Source organism: Natrix helvetica (genome assembly GCF_964273705.1).
Source record: "Natrix helvetica genome assembly, chromosome: Z".
Classification (NCBI taxonomy): Eukaryota; Metazoa; Chordata; class Lepidosauria; order Squamata; family Natricidae; genus Natrix; species Natrix helvetica.
This window is the reverse complement of record NC_138554.1, coordinates 84,619,539-84,646,661: the sequence shown is the minus strand read 5'-3', so window position 1 is coordinate 84,646,661 and position 27,123 is coordinate 84,619,539. Positions and strand designations below refer to the sequence as shown.

At 42.7% G+C, this 27,123-nt stretch overlaps 1 protein-coding gene across 1 annotated transcript in view; it reads left to right on the top strand.

Annotated features, from left to right (window-relative positions):
• The first annotated feature begins 22,421 nt into the window (after nt 1-22,421).
• FYCO1 (FYVE and coiled-coil domain autophagy adaptor 1) overlaps nt 22,422-27,123 on the top strand; it is a 93,495-nt gene continuing 88,793 nt past the window's right edge. The window contains exons 1-3 of the mRNA XM_081933465.1: nt 22,422-22,506; nt 24,522-24,677; nt 26,074-26,180. Coding sequence (XP_081789591.1) covers nt 24,623-24,677; nt 26,074-26,180 — 162 coding nt within the window. The 5' untranslated portion in view covers nt 22,422-22,506; nt 24,522-24,622. The remainder of the gene's footprint in view (nt 22,507-24,521; nt 24,678-26,073; nt 26,181-27,123) is intronic.

The following is a 27,123-nucleotide window of genomic DNA, read 5'->3' as shown; positions in this document are numbered from 1 at the left end:
CTCCTGGAGCCTCTCTTCTTATGTGGTCCCCTTGGATTTGGAAGACTAACTTCTACTTCTGGGCTTTTTGCCTCACGATCTCTCCCAGCTGTGCATTCCACAGATGCCATTTCTTCTGTGTAAGACTTACAGCTATCTCTGAACTGAACATGGATCCTAAAAAGCCACTGCCTGGCAAGGCATCCTCGGCCCCGACATCTTCTACGTCTAGCCCGATTACTCAACAGACACAAATGGCCAAATTTTTACAACCTAAAACAACTGAAGAGAGTTCAGAGGACTCATCTGTTGCCCAAATGTTTCAAACTATTATGAAGGGACAAGACAAGCTGAAAAAACAACTGGCAGACTTAAATGATCAGCTCAGAGAAACACAACAAGCAACACAAAATAAACAGAGAACAGGTGTACTAGAGGAAGACACGACTGGGCTGAGGGAGGAGGTTAAGATTGTCCAGAAGGGGAATAGAGAATTTGAAAATCATATGATAAAAATGGAATTTGAAAGAATGTCTTTTTTTCTTAGATTTCAAAACCTACCAGAGACAGAAATTGAAGACCTTAAGGAGATCATGACCACAATTTTAGCAGAATATATTAAAAGAGATAAAAAAATAAGAGACTTAGACACTAAGGCTTGCACAACATTATTAATGTCCATGGAAACTGAACTAATGCAACAGCCCAACAAATTTGGGCCCATTTGGAAGATTGCTACAGGCCTGTTTCAATTGAATCTTCATGTTTGCTCATATCTGAGTTCCATGGTTTGAAGTTGAAACCTGGTGAACAAATTGGTGGACATTTGACCAAACTGAAAGGAATGAGAAAAGAATTGAGAGAAAGAGGCCATTTTATTGATGATGTTCAAATGATCAGCATTATCATTAACTCATTGAATTATGAACAGAAAGATGCCATTGCGAAGATTAATCATGTCCCTATTGCTCAACAAACAGTAGATAATGTTTGCAGACTTTTAATTGAAGAAGGATCACTTATGTTAGCCACACTGCATTTACGAGGGCCATCAGCATCAAGAGCTCCAGCTAGACATCCCTTCTGAGGAAGACCCTACGCTCCAAGGATGCCAAGATGCTACATCTGTAACCGTATGGGACATGACACCTGGGATTGTCCCCAATGAGTTCCAACTCCTGTCACATACCAGCCCAGAGGAACAGACTCCAGAGGTAGAGGTAGAGGCGGAAGACAAGGTCGTCGTGGTCCAAGGCAAGATCCGCAAGCTCCACTTGCAACATTGGCCTTAACCAATGATCCACAACCTGATCCAGAGTATGACAGACGGCTTTTGTGGACTTTGGACAGTGGCGCAGCTTTACACTTTACCTACAGAAAGGAACTTTTCACAGAGATGCACGAGCCTGAACCTGATCTACAGGAATTATATTCCTTCTCCAACCACCCATGTAAGGTCATGGGAAAAGGAACTGTTTACGTTGAAGAGCTTGATATACTCATCCCTGATGTTTATTACATACCTTCAGCAACCAGTAATTTGCTTAGTCAGTGTCACTTGTCTAGAGTGTTAAAGTTCCAGGTTCACCACCTCGAGAAAGCAAGTTACATAGTTAAAGATTGAGATATTGTTGCTGAAACTATGTTAATTGGTGGTGTTTATTACTTAAAGCCAAAGCCTAAAAAGCAAGCACAGGCAAGTATGCAAACTCCAAAAAGGGAAAGAACAGGCCCAGAGAGAGTTTGTTCAGAGAGAGATCCTATTGCTACTCCAAAGGCTCCTAAAGCCAACAAACAGAAAATAAGGAAGCAGGTTGCTCAGAACAAGCCTGAGGTTCCTCATGAAACTGTTAATGTTGAAAATTCACTAACTGGTAAACCTTTGCATTCCAGGTGTATCCACAAGTGGCATAGAAGATTGGGGCACACCAGTTTCCGTGTTCTTAGAAAAATGCCGGAATTCACAAAAGGTTTGGATCTAAAGGGGTGTAAGATATTTTTGGATTGTGCAGTTTGCAGGAAAGCTAAATCCAAAGCAGCAGCCATTCCCAAACACGCTACACGCCTGTCAACACGCATTTTTGATTTGGTACACACTGACATAGTGGGTCCTTTCCCACCAACAATTGGTGGTAGAAAGTATTTTCTAACAATTGTTGATAATCATTCTAGATAGGGATTGTATATCCTATGAAAGAAAAATCTGAAACCTTTCAGATCTTTAAAGACTTTGCAGCATTTGTTTCTACCCAATATCAAGTTTGCATCGCCAGAATCCAGAGTGACCATGGTGCAGAATTCATGTCTCAGCGTTTCCAGGACTCTGGAATTCTTCATCAGACATCTGCTCCATACACATCGGCTCAAAACGGAGTCATAGAAAGGAGACAAGGGGTTCTACAAACCATGATGCGTTGTCTCCTAGAAGATGCCAATCTCAGTAACATATACTGGGGTGAAGCTATCAAATATGCAAATTACATTGTCAACCGTACTTGGAGCAGTGTAATAAATCAAACTCCTTTCTTCATGATGTATGGCTACAAGCCCGATCTCAAGAACCTCCATATTTTTGGTTCATATGCTATGGTGAACATTCCCTTAGCTCAAAGAAGAAAAGGAGGTCCAGTAGCAAAGAGACTGAGATTTATGGGTATTGATGATAATTCAAAATGGAGCAAATTTATTGAGCCTGAACATGTAATTGTGATTTCACAATCTGCTAATTTTGAGGAAGATATTGACTGGTCCAGGATTCATTCCAATGATCCTGGAGTTTATTTTCCTAGAGATGTTGTTGTTGATGCCACGCAGCCTGATGACCAAGATTCACAGGCAGCTATTCCTTCTACCAGTTCTTCACAACCTGATGTTCCGTCTTCATAAGCTGCAGATGCTGATGCTAGTGACGAATGTGAGGATGAGGATGAAGAAGAAGAAGAAGAATGGACTGTTGTTCCGAGACGTTCCAAGAGGGTCACAAAGGGTATCCCTCCACAGCGATATTCGTGGCAACTGACAACTATTCTTGGTTTAGAAGTTTTCCAATTTGATGTGGACACAGCTTATCTACATGCAGACCTAGATAAAGAGATCTACAGGAGAGGCCCTCCAGGATTCCGAAAGCAAGAAGGGGATACCTGGTTCCTAAACAAAAGTCTTTATGGTCTGAAACAGTCAGGTTTAATGTGGTACTTATGTCTTACTGACAAACTAAATTCAAGGGGCTTTATTAAGTCCGAAACTCATGAATGTGTGTTCACAAAAAGATCTAACAATGCATATGAGATAATTCTTGTTTATGTTGATGATATTGTTTATATTGGTCCAAATAAGAAAATGAGTGAGATTTTTGCTAAAAGAATACAGAGATACTTCACATTGAAATCTTTAGGTCATATTAGCACTTATTTAGGTGTTCAGATTGACAAAATACAGAAGGGGTTTAGTCTTTCACAAGAGGAGAAAATTGACCACATTCTGCATCATTGCAACATGAAAGATGCTAACACAACAAAGACACCCATGTAAACAGATTTTCACAACAACACATGAATCAAGTCCTGAGTTCGAGGACCAAACACTTTATCGTTCAGTCATTAGGTCACTGTTGTACATTAGTAGTTGGACCAGACCCGACATTGCACTTAGTGTTAATCTCTTATCACAACATGTAGGTAAGGCAAAACAATTTCATTGGACATGCGTTAAGAAGTTATTGAAATACCTGAAACATACTAAACACATGAAGTTATTGCTAGAACCAACACATACTGATTATGCAGAATTATGTTGTTATGCAGATTCTGATTGGGTAAGTAATAAGAAATCATGCAAAAGTACTTCAGGTTACACGATGTTCCTAAATGGATGTCCTGTTTACTGGCAAATGAGAAAACAGAATTTTGTTTCTTGTTCATCTACTGAAGCTGAATATGCTTGTGTTTCAGATGCATGTAATTCTCTAACATGGTTTGATGCTTTGATCGCAGATATCTGGACACGTCCGATTCGACCAATCACTGGGATGGAAGATAATGAATCGGTGTTTTATATTTCTGAGTCACATTTCACAGGTTCTAGGTCCAGACACATTGACATTCGTTATCAAAACACAAAGCAATTAGTTAAACAAGGTTTTGTTAAATTTCAATATGTATCTACATATGATCAAATTGCTGACATGCTCAACAAACCGCTTCCAGAAGCTCAACACGAGTATCTGCGAAAGAAGATGTGCCTTATTTGATGATTTGATGACATCAGCTCAACTAGCAAAAGAAGGGGTGTCACTGCGTTAATTGGTTTTCTAGCTGTGCTGAGATTTACTGCGCAGGTCACAGTTCTCATCTGCAAGTGATTTAGTGCACCTGCTCCTTCACATTCCTTCCTTAATTTTCTCTTCAGATCTTCCGTTCGCCTGCCGAAGGAGACAGGCACATAGCTTTGCCAAGATGTAATTAATTCAGTTAGCAAGTTTTGTATTTTTATTTTCTTTTATATTAAAATGTTTTTATTAGATCTTGCTTCGGGTTTATTTTCGCTTATTTCAAAAGTAAGCTACAAGGGATGCCAAGATTCACACCTCCTTAATTCAGGGTGGCATTCACACCCTAACCCAGAGCTCCAGGAGAAACTGGGGAAATTAGAATATAAAATCCAGAAAGAACCTCAAAACAAAGAAGCCCAAAAAAAAAAAGAAATAATTAAACATAGATTAAACTTAATTACACAAGAAGAAGTGGACCAGAAAATTAGATCAAGTAGGCAAAATTATTTTGAAAATGCCAATAAAACAGGGAGATGGCTAGCCTATAAACTAAAAAAAAGAGAAAGAAAAGAAATTAATACAGCAATTAGAGGACGAAGAAGGGGTGATACATAGCAGTAAGATACTTTCTGAGAGGAAATAGAAGAGGAGGATATTAAAAGATATCTTCAGAGGAGGAATCTTCCAACCTTACCGGAAACAACAAAAGAAACATTAAATGAGAGAATAGAATTAAAAAGAATAGAATTAAAAAGGGCAATCCAAAAATAAAAAAATAACAAAACCCCGGGCCCAGACGGAATTCCAGCAGAATTTTATAAAGAATTGCAAAAATCATTAGAGAACATATTATTAGAAATGTATAATGAAGCACTAGAATGAGCTAAGACACCAAAATCCTGGATGGAGGCACTAATAACACTAATTCCCAAAGATAACACTGAAAAACAAAAGATCCAAAATTATAGGCCAATCTCGCTGCTAAGTGCTGATTATAAAATATTTATGACAATAGTGGCGGAAAGAATTAAAAATATATTGAATGGAATCATACACCCAAACCAAAATGGATTTTTACCCAAAAGACACATAAAAAACAATATACGAACAATAATGGACATATTAGAATACTACGAGATACCCTCAAGAAAGCAAGCAACATTGATATTTATTGATGCACAAAAAGCATTCGATAACCTGAATTGGGATTTTCTTATAAATCAATTAGCAGTAATGAACTTCGGAGATAAATTTATCGGAATGATCAGAGCAATATATTCGAGTCAGAGGGCAAAAATAATACTAAACAGGGAAGCAACAGAGCATTTTAGCATAACCAGGGGCTGATGCTGATGTTGCGACAATACGACGTGCGATCTTAGAGCTCCAAGATCACTGTCGATATCTCTGCCACTGGATGGTCCTTTTGGACCTAAACCATCCCATAGAGATGGTGATAGAGAAGGGCACATCCTGCTGATCTCAGGGACATCACGAAGTCCCTGATTGATCCAGGAGAAGCTCTTTTTTCCGGCGACAGAGAAGCAGTAATTGAAGCTACTGAAGTTGGGACAGCTCCAGAATGGAAGGAAAGCAGGAGAGAAAGTGTGTTGTATTGGCGAGATAAATTTTATTATTAGAGAAGAGATCACCCCAAAAACCCTAAAGTTAAATTCAAATTGAAGACAGAAGAGAGTAAGCGGCGAGATTAAGCCAGAATTAAACTTAGTGTGTTATCTTTTTTTAATTTTTTCTTTTTACGGATGGAATTTTTACAAATGTTTCCCATTTTTTAAATTGGATTGGTTAATTTTTCTTCTTCCATTTTTCATCTTCTTTTCATACTTATGGATTAATAATTTCTTTTCTTTTTTCTTTTACAATGCTTGATCGCATTGTTTTTCTTTTAAGAACTTTTCTCCTTAAGTTTGGAATACAAAGAGGGATGTAAAAGCAGAGGAAAAAGAAGTAATACTGCCACTTGGAGGCTGAAAGTTTGGAAACATTGTTTTTCTCTTTTCTCTTTGAACTTTTGAGTTATATCTCAAGGCCTCTGAGTTTGTTTATTGAAAGTGATAGTGGGAAGAGCACAGGTTGTTTATACAGGTGCTCTTCTGGAGTACTATTCCGGGTTGCTCGGAGGGTCGTTTTAAGCGTTCCGAAGGCTTCAGGGACCGTCCGAGGCTTCCCTGATGCCTTCAGAGCGCTTAAAACGACCCTCCGAGCAACCCGGAAGTCACTTCCAGTTTGCTCGGAGGGTGGTTTTAAGGGTGGTAGCTGGACTGGAGCGAAGAGAAAGCCTTGACTTGAAAGATTATAATGAACTTGCTTGAAATGGCGTGCCATAGGTTCGCCATCACAGATATAGATTTAAATTTAGAATATTTTATATAAAAGGATGTAATAACAGTTATAGTCAAATGAATATTTAATAATAATAATAATAATAATAATAATAATAATAATAATAATAATAATAATAATAATGATTATGTGTGTGTGTGTGTGTGTGTGTGTGTGTGTGTGTGTTTTCTGAGGTTTTCGCGGGAGTTTGCATGTGCGTCTTTGGTTGTTCGGGTTTTCTCCCCATAGAATTGGAAGTATGTTTGCGCCATTTGTCAGGGCACGCGAGGCGCGTGTGCGTGCTGGCCAGCTGAGTTCACCTTTTTAAAAGCTATTTTTCACCTTCCCCAGGCTCCAGAGGCTTTATAGGAGCCTGGGGAGGGCGAAAAGAGCCTCCCCCGCCCCCTTGGAGGCTTCAGGGGCCAAGCCGGAAGCACCAGCCTGAAGATGATGAATGAGACTTCATCGAAACGTCGCGAAGATACTTCCAATTCTACGCGGGAGAAAACCCGAACAACCAAAGATGTATGTGTGTATGTATGTATAAAAATTAATGTAAATTGCAAGCGGGGACTATTGTGAGGATGCACAAAGCTTTGTAACCAATCGACATACTGTATGTAACTGGAGGATGACTTTTATGTATTGTGTGTGTCTATGTTTGTTTAAAAATTAAAAAAAATAATAGAAGATTTCAGCATAACCAAAGGGGTAAGACAGGGATGCCCCCTATCTCCCCTGTTATTTATCCTCTTAATAGACACATTGATGTTACAAATTAGGCAAAACAAGGACATAAAGGGTTAGAAAATTAGAACACAGGAATACAAAGTGCAGACGATCTAGCATTTATCATAGAGGAACCCCTAGAAACTGGACTAAAACTATTACAAGATATAAACCAATTCAGTAAAGTTGCAGGGCTTAAAATAAATAAAGAGAATGGGCATTGGTTCTTATCTGATACACTCATTTTCTGGTAGAGTAGAGACAGCAGCCAGACTGGGTATGCTCTGTCCATTAACCAATCGGACTGAGTCTACACTTATGATGTCATCAGACCCTGGTGGCACCTCCCAGTTTTAAATGAAGGAAAACTGTAGACTCAAGTGAGAATTGTGAGCAAAAAGTGAAAGTCCATAATCACTGTATCTCTCTCCTCCACACAAGGATTCCCTCGCGTGACCCATACCAGGGCGGAGCTGGCTGCTGTCTCTACTCTACCAGAAAATGAGTGTATCAGGTAAGAACCAACACCCATTTTCCTGTTATCATAGAGACAGCAGCCAGACTGGAACGTACCAAAGACTGGGCTGTCCACTAGGGTGGGAAATTGTAAAAAAAGGTCCATTAGGGCACAAGCACTTGTTGCAGCACCCTGCACCCAAAAGCTGTGTCAGCCAATGCATACTTGTCCAACTTGTAATGACATATGAAGACTGTGGGAGATACTCAGTAGGCTGCCTGGCAGACTTCTTCCAAGGTAGCTTGAGTGGACCAAGCAGCAGATGTCGCAGCGCTGCATGTAGAGTGAGCTGTAATGTTTGCAGAGACCTGCATGGATTAAAGTTCATAAGACAGTTTAATACAGGCTTTTATCCAGTGCCCCAGACTAGATGATGAAGCCTTGGTACCCAAGGAGGCCTGGCGAAAGGAGATGAAGAGAGCTTCCGAGTGACAGAACGAGGCAGTGCGGTCGATGTAGATCTTGAGGGCATGACTTACATCAAGAATGTGCCACTTCAGATCACTTCCGGTTCCCGGAGGTGAGGTACGTTGCTGTGGGCTCCTTTAGGGAGCACAGGGGGTCTTGGAGGGACCACCTGCCATAGGGCGGCTTGCTGGAGTCCCCAGAAGCGGCGGCAGCCATTGGGGGGTTTCCACTCTCGCCCCAGGAGCCGGGGAGCGAAGGGGGGCGCAGGGCGTAGCTGTTGGCTGCCTGCGCCTTCGCCGAATGGATTCCGGAAGGAAATAATCAATCAGAAGTTGCAGTGAAGTGCTGGAGGTGAGAAGTTTGCCCTAATCTCTTTTAACACCATTTAATGGATGAGCAACAGCTATTTTGCAAGTTGTGGATTCAATCTATTTGAAGTTGTAAGATTGGAGGTTTTTTTTTTTACCCCCCCTTGGTTAAAGCGGCATTTGAACTATCTCGCAATCTCGGAATGGAGTGAGAGAGTAAAACGTTGAATTACCCACTTGCACTAACTATGAGAAAGATTTACATCACAATTGCAAGAACTGATTCCTGAGCTGTTTTAAAAGCCTTATGGAAACTTTGAATGCTTTGCTCCCTGGTTCCCTGTGAGAGGTGAAGCCAAAATGGCTCACTTCCTTCTTCTTCTTCGCTCTAATAAATGAAACTAGCCTTTTGAAACTACCTTTGAAGAAATTTCTGGCTTTATATTACTATTACCTCCTGAAGGACTTCTGGAGCCTCCCCTGTTTTATGGTCTTCCAGGATTTGGATTATTTGACTGTCTTCTTCTGTCTTGGAACTGTGACTGAGGATTAACATTCACTTCTGGGCTTGTCTGCCTCCTCGGTATCACCCAACTGCGCACTCCACAGACGCTATGTCTTCTGCATAAGGATTTACACTTATCCCTGAGCTTAACAAATGGGGCCCAGAAAACCACAGCCGGAGAAGGCAGCCTTGGCGCCTGCCTCCTCTACATCTAGCCCAATGACCCAACAGACAAAACCTTTATCATTCTTACAACAAGAAGTGGCTGGAGAGAGCACAAAGGACTTATCAGTTGCCCAAATGTTTCAGGCTATTATGAAGGGACAGGAAGAACTGAAAAAAGAACTGACAGATTTTAAAGAGCAGCTCAGGGATGCACATCAGCAATCAATAGAAAATAAGCAGAGGGTTGGTGTACTGGAGGAAGGCGTGGTTGGGCTGAGGGAGGAGGTGAAGGCAACTCAGAAGGGGAATAGAGAACTGGAAAAGTTCATGGTAAAGATGGAACTTGAAAGAATGTCCCTTTTTCTCAGATTCCAGAACCTACCCGAGACAGAAGGTGAAGACCTTAAGGATATTATGTGTACAATCTTAGCAGAATACATTAAGAGAGATAAAGAAGAGTTGTGGTGGGATATGGACCTGGTTTATAGAATCAATTCAGAATATGCCAGAACTCATAATGTTCCAAGGGAAGTCCATGTTAAATTTATTAGGAAGACCACAAGGGATGAGATTTTGGGAGCCCAAAGGGGGGGACCATTAAAATATAAAGATAAAGAAATTGCCATTCTTAAACAAATTCCAAAAAAAATAAGAGAAAAGAGGAGGAAGTATTCCTCCTTATCAAAGAAATTATATAATAAAGGAATTTGGTTTAGATGATTATTGCCAGAAGGAATGTTTTTGTTATTGAAATGGGACCCTCAGTTGAAGCCGGTTCTGTCGGTTTATCCTGTGAAGTAGAAGCTGAAGCAGAAGATGGTATGTTAGCAGCTTTAATGGCCTTAAGTAGAAGGGACTTGAATTGATCAGTTTTGAATAATCTGGTAAAGGCAGAGGTATCTGGGGTGACCACCTCATCATCAGACAGGTCTGAGTCCCGCAGATTATCTTGCTCCCCACCAAATTGAGGTCCTGAGAAGTAGAAGCAGAGGGATCAGGTTGCTGAGCCGCAGCAGAAGATTTATGCTTATGGCCATGTAATGGAGCAAGTTGGGGATGCTGTTGTAGGCCAGCAGCCATGACCTGTTTAATAGTTTCAGCAATGATGGTTGCCATATCAGCAGGAGAGGTGTACATGGTTTGGGGGTCCCCAGAACCATGTGTAACTGGGAGAGAAGCCTGTTCAAAGGTGTGCTCCCTATTGAGGGGGACATCAAAGAAATTGCCTCTGATGTCAGGTTCCATCGAAGATGAGGACTCCAAAGAAAACAATTCCACTTCTGAGTAGGCCAGGAGGAGGCAAGACAGGGGGAGATGGGGATGCCAATTGGCGATCCTCGGACGGAGGGATGGAGGGCTGGGTAGTTAGGATATGTTGTTGTTTTTGGGCCCTCTGAAATTCTTTCTCAAGGGCCTTCTGCATGCGCTCTTCTGCCCTGGTAGTTGCTTTAGAGACCTTGGGGTTTACTCCTGAGTAAGGGGCCTATTTGGCTTGCCTCTTCCTGCTGCTCTTTGCCCCGATGGCCCTGCCTCCTCTAATCCTGTATTCATATCCATAGCTGGATCAGCCATTTGCCCAAAAATAAATCAACACCCCAATAAGATAGGCAATGGTCTCACCCATTTGCTGGCCAGGCACTGGCAAAATGTATTACAATAAAAGAAGATAACTACAACAAATTGCTATGACAGGTACAAAAGATTTGGATAATTGGACTAAACTACAGATATCACTAACTGGCAGAATCTCAATAATTAAAATGAATGTACTACACAAACTACGTTTTTTCAAACAATACCATTTAAATTAGATAATTTTTTTTTGAATAACTAAATAAAATGGTATCCAAATTTATCTGGTTAGGGGAAAAATGCGTATTAAATACAAACTTCTACAAGAGAGTAGAAACAAAGGGGGCTTTGGCTTCTCAGATTGGGAGCTTTATTATCAGGCGGCAGCCCTGACATGGCTAAAGGACTGGATTCAACTAAAAAAAATTAAAGAATCCTTATGCTAGAAGGACACAATCTCCAACTAGGCTAGCACGGCTTCCTCTGGGAGGGAAAGAATAAATCTCATTTTTACTTCCAGAGACATATAGTAAGGGATGCCCTGTTTAGGGTCTGGGAAAAAACCAAAACCAATGCCTGAAAATCCCAATCTGGTTATCAAGATGGAGGCAATGACATATCCAAATACTATAGATCTCAGTAAAATGGTAAGATATGCAGAGCTCTTAGATGAAAAAGGAGAACTAAAATCAGTACAAGATCTGAAAACACAAGGCATAAATATGGACTGGTGGCCCTATTTACAAATTAAAACAAGATTTAAAAAAGATCGTGAACAATACGGAATACACAAGAAACAAATGGAATTAGATAAAATATTACTAGGAACGGGAGGAAAAATGATCACTAGATTATATAATTTTCTTTAAAGATATAAAATGGAGGAAGAGATGGTAAAGGAGACAATGATTAGCTGGGGAAGAAATTTTGGCCATAATATAGAGTTAGAAAAATGGGATAAACTATGGGAGAGAAATTATAAATTTACAATGGCAGTAGCTTACAAAGAAAATCTCTATAAAATGTTTTATAGATGGCATTTGCCTCCAGCAAGATTGGCCAAAATGTACCCAAATTTATCCCCCAAATGTTGGAGATGCAGCCACAAGCCTCGAACATTCTATCATATGTGGTGGACATGCCCCATCACAAGGAAATACTGGTGCAAAATCAGAAATGATTGGAAGAAATTACGGAGCGAAAAATAGAACTCAAACCAGAAGCATTATTATTAGGACTACTAGACCAAAAAATGGATAAACAATCTCAATACCTAACCATACACATACTCACTACAGCCAGGATTGCTTTTGCACAAAACTGAAAAAAAATCAATACACCCTCAGATGAAACTATAATCAGGAAAATACTCGAATGCACAGAAATGGATAAAATGACAATAGAACTAAAAGAAAGAGAAGAATCGGACTTCTATAAAGTATGGAATAAAATGTATACGTGGCTTAGAAATCAGAAGCCAAAACAGAAAATAGGGAATATGAATATATGGTGATACAAATAATGAATGTGTTAATACTACATTTGATACATTATAGGGCTAGATTAAAGCTATAGGAAGGCAATGAAGAAGGGAGAACTATAAAAGCTAAGCAGGAAAGCTGATATAGAAAGCTGTAAAATTACTGCATATTGTTATGTATGTTCTGTTTTTTTTTTCTTGTTGTGTCTTCTGTACTGTTTTAAAGATTAAAACATTCAATAAAATTATTTTTTTTAAAAAGAAACCAGATTTTCCCCTAACCCTCAGTACAGAAAAGACAAAGCCATTGGAATAAAAACCATCAAGGCATTGTGGGAAGTTATAAAGGACAGTGCCAGGAAGCTCACAGAACCAGAAATCACCAGACAAAAGACCAGGTGAAAGGTAAAATTTAAATATACCCATTAAGACAAATAGCTCCCCTGGCTCCCCTTTTCCTGTTTCCTGGCAGAACTAACCCCCAGGATAGGAAAGACAAAAGACATGGGACCAAGATTAACCCAGGAAAACAGGAAAACAAAAGCAGGGCAATCAGAAACCATCAAAACCCATCAAGCTGCAGGAGCTCACAAAGCAGCACACAACTTAACATATGAAAACAGTCATGGAGTCACTTGGTTATTGCTGCAAGAAGCAACCACTTCACAATTACATCAACAACCAGGTATCATACAGAAACACACAAAATCTCGCAAAGCTGCCTTGCACCTGTGGAAAATTATCACCCAGCCCTATCCCAGGAAAATGAAATATCCTGGGAAATACTGAAAAGGCAGAATATTATATTTCCCTGGATGTGAAAAGGAAGAAACATGTTTTAAATTGAGAATAGCTCCCTGTAGCTTCCTGCCTCCACCCACTTTGTCAATGGGCCATTAAGAAGGCCAAACCAGTCCTTTTACATAATAAGGAGTTCTCCCCTTCAGCTCCAAGGGGTTGAGATTAAGGCATGATAATATTGGCCCTTTACCCAACTCACCACATGGCATCTGAGAACTCAACCAAACCTGGATTCAAAACGCAGCCTAGAGAGTTGCCCCTGCATGGCTCCATGGGAATCTGACAACCAATCAGAATACAAGCTCAAAATCAAAGGCCAGAAAGGGCATAAAACCAGGGACTCAGCATCTCAGTCCTCCCTTCTGTTTTTCTCCACCAACATTGAAGCACGTGATCACCTTTTCTGTTCAGGACTCAAGTCATGTGGTCCTGTCCACCATTAAAACCATCTTTCCAAGCACCCTCCATGTCTCTAGTGTCTTTTTCCCCACTTGGAGCCAAACCCAGAAGGACACGCCCGTACTGGTTGAAAGAATTTAGTGTGCCTTCCCATACCGGGGCTTCTGGGGGCCCTGTACCGGAACTGTCACTCCTCTGGCCTGCCCCCCACCCCCATTCATCTGCCAGCAGAAGCCTTCTGGGAGGTTTTGGCTGGTGGGTGCACAGAGGGAGCTCTAAGCCTTTTTGCCTTTAGGCAGAGCTGATTCTGCGCCTTTTACATTTTCCTGGGCAGCTGAAGGAAAAGCCAATTTTCTGCGCTTATCTCTGTTCCAATCAGCACTTGAATCAGTTGTAGCCGTTGACAGGGTAATCACTGGCCACGCCATGAGGTGATTGACTTTGTATTAATATCTCTCTTTCCTTCAGCTGGCAGAAGGAGCGCGAAGCCACTTTGGCCACTCTCTTCTAGAAGCCTTGCTGGGACCGAAAAGTCGCCCTTTTGGCCAGGAAGAGATCAGCTGCAGATAAGGAATCATGCGTAAGCTGAGCAGAAGGAATGGCCCTTCCCCACTTCAGACCAACTTGTGTAAGGCAAACCTGGTGGGCAGGCGCATGACTCTGCCTGGGAAAACGTAGAAGGTACAGAATCAGCTCTGCCAGAAGGTGAGAAGGCTTGGAGTGCCCCCCCCCCGCTTGCCTGCCAGCAGAAGCCTTTTGGGAGGTTTTGGCTTGTGGGTGCACGGAGGGAGATCCAAGCCTTTTTGTCTTTAGGTAGAGCTGATTCTGCACTTTCTACGTTTTCCTGGGCAGCCGAAGAAAAAGCCCCAGGGAGACATTGGCTACTTTAAATTCATTGATTGGCTTACTAAATTGAAAGGACTGAGGGGGCTGTAGAGGGGGCTGTCTAAATGTAGCCACTCCACGATGGGCCAGATTGCCAGTCCAGCTTTACGATCTAGGCTAGCTCTCTGCTAAGTGTAGCAAAATAGATAGGTGAGGAGCAACTGGCATCTGGGAGCGATCAACAAGTACCGTTTGGCTCACGCGGAACCTAGTCTGTTTACTGGAAAGTCGCCACTCAGCTTTTAGAGCAGATTACAGCCGTTGGGGAGTGAGCCAGCCAGCCACTGCTACATGAACCAAGCCACCAGCAGAGGCCAATTTTCTGTGCTTATCTCTGTTCCGATCACCCCCCTCCCCCCACCAGCAGAAGCCTCCTGGTAGGTTTTGGCTGGCGAGCCCGCCCGCTCGGCTGTCTTGCCTTACACAAGTTGATCTGGAGTGGAGAAGGGCTGTTCCTTCTGCTCAGCTTACGCATGGTTCCACATCCATAGCTGATCTCTTCCTGGCCAAAAGGGCACCTTTTTGGTCCCAGCGGGGCTTCTGGAAGAGAGTAGCCAAAGCGGCTTTGCTCTCCTTCTGCCAGCCGAAAGAAAAGCCTCAGGGAGATATTGATACAAAGTCAATTGCCTCATGGCGCAGCTGGTAATTACCTTCTCAAGCAGCTACAGCTGATTCAAGTGCTGATTGGAACAGTCAATCCAGTATAAGAGAAAGGGAGAGAGGAACTTCCGGTTCCGGCTGCTCACCACGGCGGGCAGGCTTTGCTCGCCCTGCGCTCTTCTGGTGGGCCCCTCACTGCTTGGGGGGCACAGGACGCCTCGTTGAGGCCCCTGCCGAAGGGGCGGCGCAGCGGGGGATCCCCTGAGTCGCGGCAGCCGGGGCCCCCCCGCATCGCCCCAGGCACCGGGAGGCAAAATGGGGAGGCGCTGCGGCGTCTTCGTGAAGAGGCAGCTGGAAGAACACATTATCTGAAGGACGTGGTTGCTGTGTGGTGAGGTGGAAACTTCCCTCCGTTCCTTTGCTTGTAAGAAAAAAAAAGAGACTGCCAGCTGCTTTTAGAGCTGTTTTCAATTCGGCTCAGAGAGGCATGACTGGAGGGAGGGGGATTTCCCCCCCTCGGACAGGCGGCTAGAAACGACTCTGCTCTCGGCCCCAGAGAGGAGGAAGGGAGAGAGCTATATAATGATTTCACGCCCATAACGAAGGCAGATTTTGGATTGTCATTTTATAAATGAGGCGATGATCTGGAAACTTTGGGAACTTTGTAAACTTTTTTTTATGCCCCTTAACTCCGATGCTGGCAGGGCAAGATGGCTTGCTTCCGTTGTCTTTATAAACATTGAAATTTGACTACACCCATAGAACTTCAGGCTTCCTGTTTTTGTCTCCGTGACACTCAGATAAATCTCCTGTTTGTATTGGACTCTCCTGGAACAAAGGACTTTACTACTCTATTGCCAGAAGCTGCAATTAGAAAGAAAGAATTCCCTTCTGCTTGGACTCTTTGCCTCCCGATCTCTCTTGGTGGTTGCCCTCCCTAATTGTTTCCTTTTTGCATTGACTTTGAACTCTTTCTGCTCAATATAATGCCACCTAAAAGACCACCCCCGGGGAAGCCGGGCTTTGCTGTCTCCGCCCCGACATCTACAGTATCCAGCCCTAGTGGACAAACAACTCTAACATCTTTGATGCAGCCCAAGCCTCAAGAGACGGATTTTCAACAGATGTTCCAACAAATCTTAAAGGGACAGGAGGACATAAAAAGTGAACTAAAGGAGATGAGAGAGCAGCTTAAAGCGAACCAAGACCAGATGAGTAAAAATGCACAGAGACTGGATCTTTTGGAGGGAGGGACAGCTGAGATGAGGGGGGAGGTGAAGGGGGTGCAGAAGGGGAACCAAGAGATTGAAATCCACCAAATGAAAACAGAATTTGAAAGAATGTCCTTTTTTCTTAGGTCCCAAAATGTAGTTGAGGCAGATGATGAAAATTTAAGGGACATCATGACAAACATCTTGGCTGAATACATTCAAAAAGAAAAACAACAGATGGGGTGGGAACTGGATCTGGTCTATAGAGTAAACTCAGCATATGCTAGAACACATAATGTGCCCAGGGAGGTACATGTTAAATTTCTCAGAAAGCGGGCAAGAGATGAGATTCTGAGTGCACAAAGGGGGCAAGTGTTGAAATATCAGGATAGAGAAATAACCATTCTGAAACAGATCCCCAAGAAAGTGAGAGAGAAAAGAAAAAACTATTCGCAATTAGCAAAGAAGTTATACCAGAAGGGGGTGTGGTTCAGATGGCTGATGCCTGAAGGTATGTTAATATTCTGGGAGGACATAAGAGTTAGAATTAATACAACCACAGAGGCTCAGGCCTTTATGGAAAAAAACAAAGCACTCCTAGATAAAACTGATGATCCTACACCAGATCTACAGGACACGGGAGGGGCTGGAGCGCTGCTGGCGGGGGGAGAAGGGGCAATACCAAGAAAACTCAGATCACAAAAATGAACAGGAAAATCTATATGATAAAATTGATTGAAATTATTACCTGAATCTATATGCTGACAAAATATTGCTATTTAGTATTAAAGTTTATGTTTAAATGAATATCATGAGTACGGGGGGAGGGGACACCTTCTACATTTGTAACTGCCAAAATTTGTAACTCATTCCACCACCCCTTTCCTTTCTTTTCCCTAAAAAAACCAATAAAACTTTGTTTAAAACAGAGAGGGAGAGAGGGAGGAGAATGTGTACATGCACGAACGCCTATTCGGGAGGTGGTGGGGAGATTTTATAAGCTTCCGGAGTGAATCCCTTCCCAATTATTTGTCTCCAAAAATGTGCGCACAAGCGCCTGGGTCCATCCACTGCTTCCACTCACCTCCTCCCCCCTCCCTCTTTCCCCGCTGCTTTGATCAAATCAACAGGAGAATCGCTGGGGCTTTGACACCCAGCAGATCGGAAAAGAAGAAGTGGGTTTGTGCCGGCTGCAGATATTTAGGGGAACTGAGCGTGAGAACCCAATGTCCAGCCGCCGCCCCTCCCCCCATTAAAGAAGAAGGAGGGAAGGAAATGAAGGAATTGGAAATGAGATGGAAGGAAGGAGAGTAGAGGGAGGTAGAAGAAGGAAGAATTGCATGTGGCCCCAAATGATTTTTAGGAAGGGAGGGAGGGGGAGATGGAGAAAGGAAATATTCTAATACATTATTACTAGTATGTTTATTAGGAAGATACATTCAAATATTAAGAACTGAACACCTTTCTTCTTTTTCCTTCCTTTCAATTTTCTTTCTTTTTCCTTCCTTCCTTATTTCTTCCTTCCTTTATTTCTCTACTACTGTGTTTCCCCGAAAATACGACAGGGTCTTATTTTCTTTTTACTTACAAAATATGGCCTTGGGCTTATTATAGGGGAGGGCTTATTGTTTTGGGGTTGTCGGGCAGCTGCTCCCTTGCGAACTGGCTCCCGAAGAGCCGGGCACAGCCTCAGGAGTGAAGCAGCCATGAGGTGATCAAGCTTACGAGCAACCGCCCGGCAAACCCCCTCTCCAGCCAGGCAGAGTGCCATTCACTGACCTATGGGGCATCCCTAAGGCACCAAGCCACGTGGCACTCTGCCCACTCCCCAGCTCCTGCGGTTTGGCACATTTGGGATACCCCCTAAGTCAGTGCAAGGAGCTCTGCCCAGTTGGAGAAGGGAGTTGCGCGAGCGCCTGTTCCGCCCCCAACAGGCATGCCTCCTAGCGTCAACATGTCCAGGCCCAGCTGTCCCTGCAGCAGCAGCTGCCGCCGCACTCTAAGCATGATGTCTTCTCTGGTACCAAACTCCAAAACTCGGCTGCCAAGTCTTCCAGCAGCAGCCACTCTAGAAGTGCGCTCTATGGTTGTGGGCTGGCTGCTGGAACTCTCTGTAAGAGAGTCTTCCGGACAGAGATTCTTCCAGCAGCCAGCCCACACGGCAGCCGAGTTTGGGAGTTTGGAACCGGAGAAGACGTTCTGCTTGAAGTGCTGCGGCAGCGGTGGCTGCTGCTGCAAGGAGAGCTGGCCCCGGACATGTTGAGGCTAAGAAGCATGCTTGCTGGGGGAGGAACAGGTGCTCGTGCAACCCCCTTCTCCAGCCGGGCAGAGCTCCTTGCACTGACTAGGGAGTATCCCAAATGTGCTAAGCCATGGCAGCTGGGGAGCGGGCAGAGCACCACGTGGCTTGGTGCCTTAGGGATATCCTGTAGATCAGTGAATGGAGCTCTGCCCGGCTGGAGAGGGGGTTTCCGGGGGGTTACTCGTGAGCTTGGTCACCTCATGGCCTCTTCGCCCCTGAGGCTTTGCCTGCCTCTTCGGGAGCCAGTTCGCAAGGGAGCAGCTGCCCGGTAACTCCCCCACCAGCCAGGCAGAACGCAGCTCCCCAACCTAGTGGTATCCCGAAGGCGCCAAGCAATGTGAGAGCCTTTCTCCCGCCTGGCTTCTGCGGCTTGGCGCCTTCAGGATACCATTATGTCAGTGAGCAGTGTTCTGCCTGACCGGAGGTGGGGGTTGTCCAGGGGGGTTATTTTTGGGGGTGGGCTTATATTTTTGCCCATGCAAAAAATGTGGCAAGCTTTAGTTTCAGGACAGGTCTTATTACATAATACACAGTATATTGTTTTGCTCATTTCCACATTCTTAAAAAAAAACCTAAATTATCTAAATGGGATCATTTATAGTCAAGTTAATGAATCTGAGCTAAAGCTTTTGTCAAGGAGTACAATCAGTTTTAAACAAGACTTCTAGAGGTCCTTTAGACGTGATTCTTAAAATCTGAGAGAGAGAGGAAAGAAAGAAAGAGAGAAAGAAAAAGAAAGAAAGAAAGAAAGAAAGAAAGAGAAAAGAAAAAGGGAGGAAGCTAGAGATAGAGAAAAAGAAAGGAGAGGAAGGACAGACTGTTAACCCTGGCACTAGACATGGCTTTAGAAAATTCTTTGAAACAGCACAGCAATCTAGTGCTGGAAGGGATCTTGGAGGTCATCTAGTCTAACCCCCTGCCCCAGCAGGAAACCTTATATCATCTGGATTATTTTGGTGCCTCTAACAGAAAGGAAAATTGCCAGAAATAAGAAGTAGTTTACTAGGACAAGGTTGCTGTGCAGAGGAAAGCAGAGAGTCATTGACTTATGACCACAATTGAGCCCAAAATTTTGGTTGCTAAGCAAGAGCGTTGTTAAGTGAATTTCACCACATTTTCCAAGTTGGCCACGCCCACCCAGTGACACAACCGCCAAGACACTCCCACCCGGTCACATGACCGCCGAACCACTCCCACAAAACAGGCCACACCTACAGAGTAGGTTCTAAAAAATTTTGAAACCCACCACTGCCGTTCACCCAACTCACCACATGGCATCTGGGAACTCAACCAAATCTGGACTCAGACAGCCTAGAGGAGTGATGGCGAACCTATGGCACCCGTGCCACAGGTGGCACACGGAGCCATTTGTCAGGGCACACAAGGCGCTGCCCTGTCGGCTGGCCAGCACGCATGTGCTCGCTGGCCAGCTGAGTTCACCCTTTTTTAAAGCCATTTTGACCCTCCCAGGCTCCAGAGGCTTTATAGGAGCCTGGGGAGGGCGAAAACAGCCTCCCCCTCCCGGACGCCCTCCGTTTTGAGTGCTCCGAAGGCTTTAGGAACTGTCCGGAGGCTTCCCTGACACCTCCGGAGGGCGTCCGGGGAGGCGGGGGAGGCTTTTTTCGCCCTCCCCAGGCTCATATAAAGCCTCTGGAGCCTGGGGAGGGCGAAAAAAGCATGTAAAAATGGGGGGAGCGCTTGTAGTGCACACATGCACACTGGGGGTCGCCCATTGCATTATGGGTGCGGCACGCCCACACACAACCTCCCTGTGCTCCCCCCACTTATGGCACGCGAGCCAAAAAAGGTTCGCCATCTGGCCTACAGAATTGCCCTGAATGGCCCCATGGGAGTCTAACAACCAATCAGAATATATTTTCTTACACAGGAACAGGAAACAGAGAGGTGGGGCCAAACAGAGAGTATAAAGCAGTGGTTCTCAAATAGTGGGGCGCGCCCCCCAGGGGGGGGCGCAAGGCTCCATAAAGGGGGGCGCGAAGGCTCCCTTTCCATCTGGGTGCAACGGCGGCAACGAAGGTGGCAATGGCGACAGCGAAAGCGGCAACGGTGGCGGCGAAGGCGGCAACGGCGGTGGCGAAGGCGAAGGCAAAGGCGGCGAAGGCGGTGGCGAAGGCGGCGGCGAAGGCGGCGGCGAAGGCAGCGGACTGGAGTTTCCCGCCAAGGTTGCCTGTCCGACCAGCCCCCGCTGGCTCCTGGCTGAGGGAGGAGCTGCCGCTCCGCCTTCTCCGGTTTGCTCGGAGGGTGGTTTTAAGCGTTCCGAAGGCTTCAGGGACCATCCGAGGCTTCCCTGATGCCTTCGGAGCGCTTAAAACGACCACGCCGCTGGAGCAACCCTGGCGCTTCGGGGACGAGCCCCGCCGAATTAGTGCCGGTGCAACAACGTTGTGCTCTCCTTTGCAGGGATCGGCAGGGCTGCGACAGTACGGCTGAGCCAAGCGGTGGCCCAGGTGGTGGCGGTGAGCCGGACCCAGACAGATCTCGATAGCCTGCAAGAAGAGGTAGAGGCAGCGTGGCTCCTGCCTGCTCAGCCTCTGTGCCCAGTTTGGCTTCTGCCTGGCCCGACCCTCGCTTTTCCTCTGGCCGAAGGCACATCCTCTCTTCCAGGAGGGCCATGCCTGGGTGGTTGCCTCTCGCTCAGAGGAAGGCTTTGCTTCTGGGAAACAGAAATACGAGGAAGCTTTTCCACTGGGGTCTCTACATATTATAGGACTAGATCGGTTCTCAAAGGTTTTAGCCTGGGGGTCTCTTTGGTTTTTAAAAAGTGATTGAGGACACCAAAAAGCTTTGATGTGTGTGGGTTATATCACTGATGTGTAGTATGTTAGAAATTAAAACCGAGAAATGTTAAAAATATTTATTTATAAAATACTCCGCCATCCCCCTGAAAGAGTACGGTAAACCATACTTTGAGAATCACCGCTCTAGATAAACCTTGAATTTCATTCTGTAGGGCCCTTGTTACCAATTTAAAAATAAGATATTTACTGCATTTCTCATCATTTTCTCACAGAATTGCGATGAATTACTTATGGATAAATGTTTATTGTATAAAATAAGAGGTGTTTAATAAGGATACAGTGTTATGCAGAGGTGTACTTATAACAATTTTATAGACAAATGATACTATTTACAGTCACGCGGGGGGCACGAAATGTTTTCTTCTTCCTAGGGGGGGCATGACAGAAAATAATTGAGAAGCACTGGTATAAAGCCAGGAACTTTTAGCCCTTCTCCCGCTTCTCCTTTTCCCAACATTGAAGCATGTGATCACCTTTTCTGTTCAGGACTCAAGCCATTTGATCCTGTCCACCATTAAACCATCTTTCCAAGCAGCCTCCGTAACTCGAGTCTTTTTCCCCACTTGGAGCTGAACCCAGAAGGACATTTCTTCCAATAGTTTGATCACTTGTTTTCTGATATATTTTGTATACAAATGTATATATCATTTGTTTGTTTCTGATAAAAGGATTTGGGTGTTCCCATAATAAATGCTTTTTGCTTTGCCTGAATTACTTGGTAATTTCTATTTTCCGGTGGACAAAGATGCCTCTTTGCAAAACAAAAGTGTCTCTTTCTCTCAAATTTGGGGATCAAATTCTTGGCAGCTCGAACCAAACATCAAGTTCAGGATGTCTGAGTCTGTAGGCAACATTTGGGAAAAAGTTGGAATGGGATAAATACCGAAATTAAGAATCAAATCATTAACATTACCCCCACAAAACTCCAGGCAAATTCCCACACTTTGGTGGACCAATGAATTTATTAAGCCAATTCTCAATCATAGAAAGATATATTAGTATATTAGTGTCCAAGAACTTTAGTTTTTGTGTGTGTCCGTGCGTGCGCGCGCGCACACAACTAAATTTTCAGTAAAGTGCTTATGGTTTGCATTTAAAGGGTTAAAAAAAAGTTGCCCGGAAGAGTCACGGGAGTTATTTTGCCTCTGTGAATCATGGGAATCGTAGGGAAACATGGAGATGCTAGTTATATCATGGCTGTCTTGAGTTTGAGGTAATGTGCGTTTGTCTTTCGTTGGAATAATGTCACCCCTTTACTCCACCACTTCGCGCAAGCGCCTCGATAAAGATGATTTCTTCTCCAGAAAGTGGCTGGTGGAAGCTGATCTATCTACTTTGTTTTTAGGTGTCAGTTCCTTAGTGTAGCAACTTTAATATTTCCACTTGTTGCTTTTTTTTTTTCTGGATGCGCTGGCTGTGATGATTGTTGAAAGTGGCGAAACTTAGCAGTACTAAAATGGCAGGAAAAGAGTCCCATTTTATTTTTTAGCAGAACTTAGTTCACACAGACCTTCGTTTCTTTTTCGCCTTGTTCCAAGCAAGACGTCCTGGTCATTTTAGTCCGTCGCTTTGCAGTTATCGTTCTGTCTGAAGTGTTTTCTTTCTGATTTCGGAAAGAAGCATCGGAGGTTAGGCTCTGGATAACAAGGCCGATCACCCACCACAAACATCATATAAATACTTTGAGTTTGAACGCAACATCGACTTTGTAAGATCCAAGAGGAATGAAGGAGCAGGCTGGGCCTTTGCATTTCTAGGAAAGCAACTAATTAATGCGAGCAAGATTCTTCTCTCATTTCCCTCCGGTTAAGTCAAACGATTGGTTGCAGCTCTTTTGGTTGAGAAAATATTTGTTGGAGTGTATCTGGTGTTTAGCTGTGTGATAAAACACGTTGGGGTACAACTGGGCTGTTGAATAAATAGTGGGCTGGGTTAATTGTGAGTAAAATATGATCAAATAGCCCTAAGACAGCAGAAATGTATGTGGAAAGAAAATTTGCTGCTTAAAGAAAAGTCAGGATACCCTTGGCTGCTTTGTTTTCTCACCTAAATATCTTGTGCTGACAAGAGCACAACAACAAATGTGCATATCTCCCTTATATGGTGTGGGTGAAGTTGGGCAAAGAGAGACAGGTATATTTAGCCACCTGTGAAGTTGCTTAACAGGTTGCTGACCTGGACATGTTCCATTCCTGTGACTTGCCAGTTGGGCTATTTCTGAACACAGATCTAATGCCCCTTTAAAAAAATGAAAAACCTGAATTTGCCCTAGCCTTTTCACAAGTTTGGGTATTTTTTCCAAATTTTATTCAACTATACAATATATTTTTGAAAGTGAGCCAACAAATTTGAATACAACCAGTTATGCTTAATTTATTTTTTATTCTTTCTGTAATGATCCTCATCACAGGATTGGCTTCTGTCACTGGAGCAAAACTGACCACAACTGAAGGACCACAACACTTCTTAGCTCAGATGTCATCTTTTACGACAGTTTGAGTTACTTAAGAATTGACTATGTTGGGCTGCATTTGTTATTTCAGTATACATCTCCATAGTGTGCAGACAACTTTATTATTCCTTTCTATTTTGAATATGGAACATCATATAAACCATTTATTTGCCAGTTCCAAGTCACCTAAATCTGCCAGTTCCAAGTCACCTAAATCTGAACAACAAACCCAGTTCATTCCACAATTAGAATTAACAATGAATTAGAATTGACAATGAAGATACTCAAACACTGAGTATTTTCTGCCTTTATGATCAACTGTCAATTGTAAAGGAACTAGCAGTCAAGAAATATGCCATATACTGACATTTCAATGAAAGCACTGAAAGTGATACTTAGATGCCTTATTTATGGTGTGTCTTTATGCCCCCCAAATGGAATGTATGACATTAATTTTAGTGAAGGAGTTTTTTTGTTTCTTCCCCCAAAAAGATGCTAAATGGATACATGTCTACTTGTAGTTTTAGACCCATTTCAAACTTTAAAAGAAAATTAAAAAGACCTCTTAGGTCACCATATTTTGGAATAAGTTTTTATAACTCTTCAGAAGCCTAAACAGTTAAATATTTTAAAAATACAGACTCCTAATATGAAAACCTTGATGATTTTTGTTAACCTTGAGAAATTTATAATTTGAGGGAGGAAAAAACATTAAACATGACTTTAAAAAATTAGAATGTTAGAAATTGTAACTCTAAATATTGTTTTTCTTCTAGACTTAAAGATGCTGAAGAGATGACTACTTACAACTAACCTAACTGAATGAATAGTTAGCTATGTGAGAAATTGAAACAGTCTCCACATTTTAGTTTCAGCAATGGCAAGAAGTAGTGGTGAAACTCAGCTACAGAGGATTATCCGGGATTTGCAGGGTAAATGTTACTTATTTATTTGTTTATTTATCTATTTATTTATTCCAGTGCGAATGTCACATTCGTTAATAGGAAAACAGGAATAATCCCATGATTAAAAAAAACAAGACAACGTAGGCTCCTGAATGTCAGTCTGTTACAAGTATCCAATGGAATCTTCTTTAAATTCTACACTTATGAAGTACTTAAAAATGCTCACTAGGCACCTCAGAAATTAATTTTATAGTCAAGTAGGAAGAACATTTGCACAACTTGTGTTCAGTTTTAAGTAGTCTTTGCAAGTTGGCCATAATAGGTAGCTGGTTTTATTTAGTTGTTTTGAGAACTACAGTGGAAACTATTTGATTATTGTAATATTCCAGTCTTGTTTTAGACCTTATTTAATGTTTAAATTATGGTTTTTCATTCTCCCTGATCAAAGATCCTTGAAAATGTACCACTATGATTCCAAGAATAACAGACAGATCAATTTTTATTAGCATTGGCTGGAGATTTGGATTGCAGTCATTTTAGAAGATTTTTCTCTCTCTCTGTTACACAATCACACATACAAGTTCCCCACATTTTGTGCATAGATTGTATGATAACCTAAAGCCTTGTTGTTTTCTTCTGTTATTCCTCAACTTGTAGCAAGCAGTGTATTTTCTGTAAAAAATTATATTCCCAAATAAAAGGAGGTAAAATATCCAGTTATACAATTTTCATAATTTATGCTACTTCCCTAAAGTATGTTATATATGGTATAGGCATCATATCCTTAATGACTGTGTGTGTGTCTGTGTCTGTGTCTCTACCTACCTACATACCAACCAACCAACCAACCAACATTCACACACATATACATATGTTCTTTGTAATATGGCAAAATAGATAATACCCATTTACTGTTATGGATTAATTTGTAGCTTCTGTGCCAGTGCTGTTTTGCTATGAAATTGTCACATACATATAATCTTAGCCTTTAAGATTCTTAGTGCTATGCATTAGTTGTACCAGAATGAGTCTATAAGAGAGAAAGAGAAAAAGAACGATAAATGATACTGTATGAATTATTTTTAATTGCCCTTTTATGGTTCTATCATTTTACTACTGTTTAGAACTTCTTTCATTTTCTTTCTTTTTATTAATGTAAGCTTCCTGAAGTAACTGTATGGTGAGATAGGCATAAAATATTTATTTTAATAAATAAATAAAGTAGACATGATAATATATTAATTTGTATTTTGATTAAATTATAATAGAATAACATTTGTGTTTTTTTCAGTGTAGTATTTTGTTTTATAGTAGCTTATGACATTGCCAACTGATCAAGTTTTCTCTGAGGAAAAAAGACAATTGTATAATCATTCCTTGTTTTAATTAACTACACATGATTGCATTGTGTTTTTTCTAAAAGATGCTGTGACAGAACTGAACAAAGAATTTTTAGAAGCAGGAGAACCAATCACAGATGACTGTGTCATCTTGCATAAGTTTTCATATAAGCTTGAGTATCTCTTGCAGGTAAGGATTCAGAGGAAATTAATATATTATACAGAATTAATATCAAGTATTGTGAATTTTAAATACCATTTATAGAAAAGCAGAATAAAAATAATAATAATAAATACAATTTGTTTTGCATTTAAACAAAAAAAATCTCAGAAATTGAACTGTAAGCAGAAAATGGAAGTTAGGAAATAAAAATAACCTCAGGGTCTATTCTCTTTTGCCATTCACTTTTGTAACACAATTACCGTATTTTTCAGAGTATAAGAAGCACCTAGATTTGAGGAGGAAAACAAGGAAAAAAGTATTCTGAACCAAATGGTGTAGTAATATATTATTTAATAAAATACGAGTATAGCAGAATAATTTTTACAACCACATATACTTTTTACAACTCTTCAACTCTGGCACTTGAAGTGCATAAGTCTTAAAACTGTAACCCTAATCCTTAAAAAAAAACCTTTATTTTTTAAAGCATTTTGCACCCAAGGAAAGTTGCAACAAGGCATGCCAGCCACTCACCACCTCCACTGATTTTGAAGTCTTTCTGTTGTGCTGGTGGTCACCCTTTCAATCTCCCACCCCTGGGGAAAGCATGGTGATCCTCCTGCCTGGCAGCCGCTTGCTCCCCCCCCCCCGCCAAATAGCGTGGAGGCTAAGGAAAGGGAGAGGGGAGAGGGGCACTGCAGGGGGAAGGAGTCTCTGGTGGCCGCAGCAGCAGAAGTGGCAGCTGAAGCACAACCCTGGGCTGCCAGCTCCGGCTCTCCCTTCCCTGAGCATGTCCTGTTGCTGCTGGCGCCAGCGGGGCTCTTGCCATTGCTGCTACTCTCCGGTCTTGGCAGCAGCAGAAGCAGCAGCGATGGCAAGAGCCCTGCCACCCAGCTGCAACCACCACGGGACATGCTCAGAGAAGGGAGAGCCGGAGCTGGCTGCTCAGGGTTGTGCTCCAGACACTGCC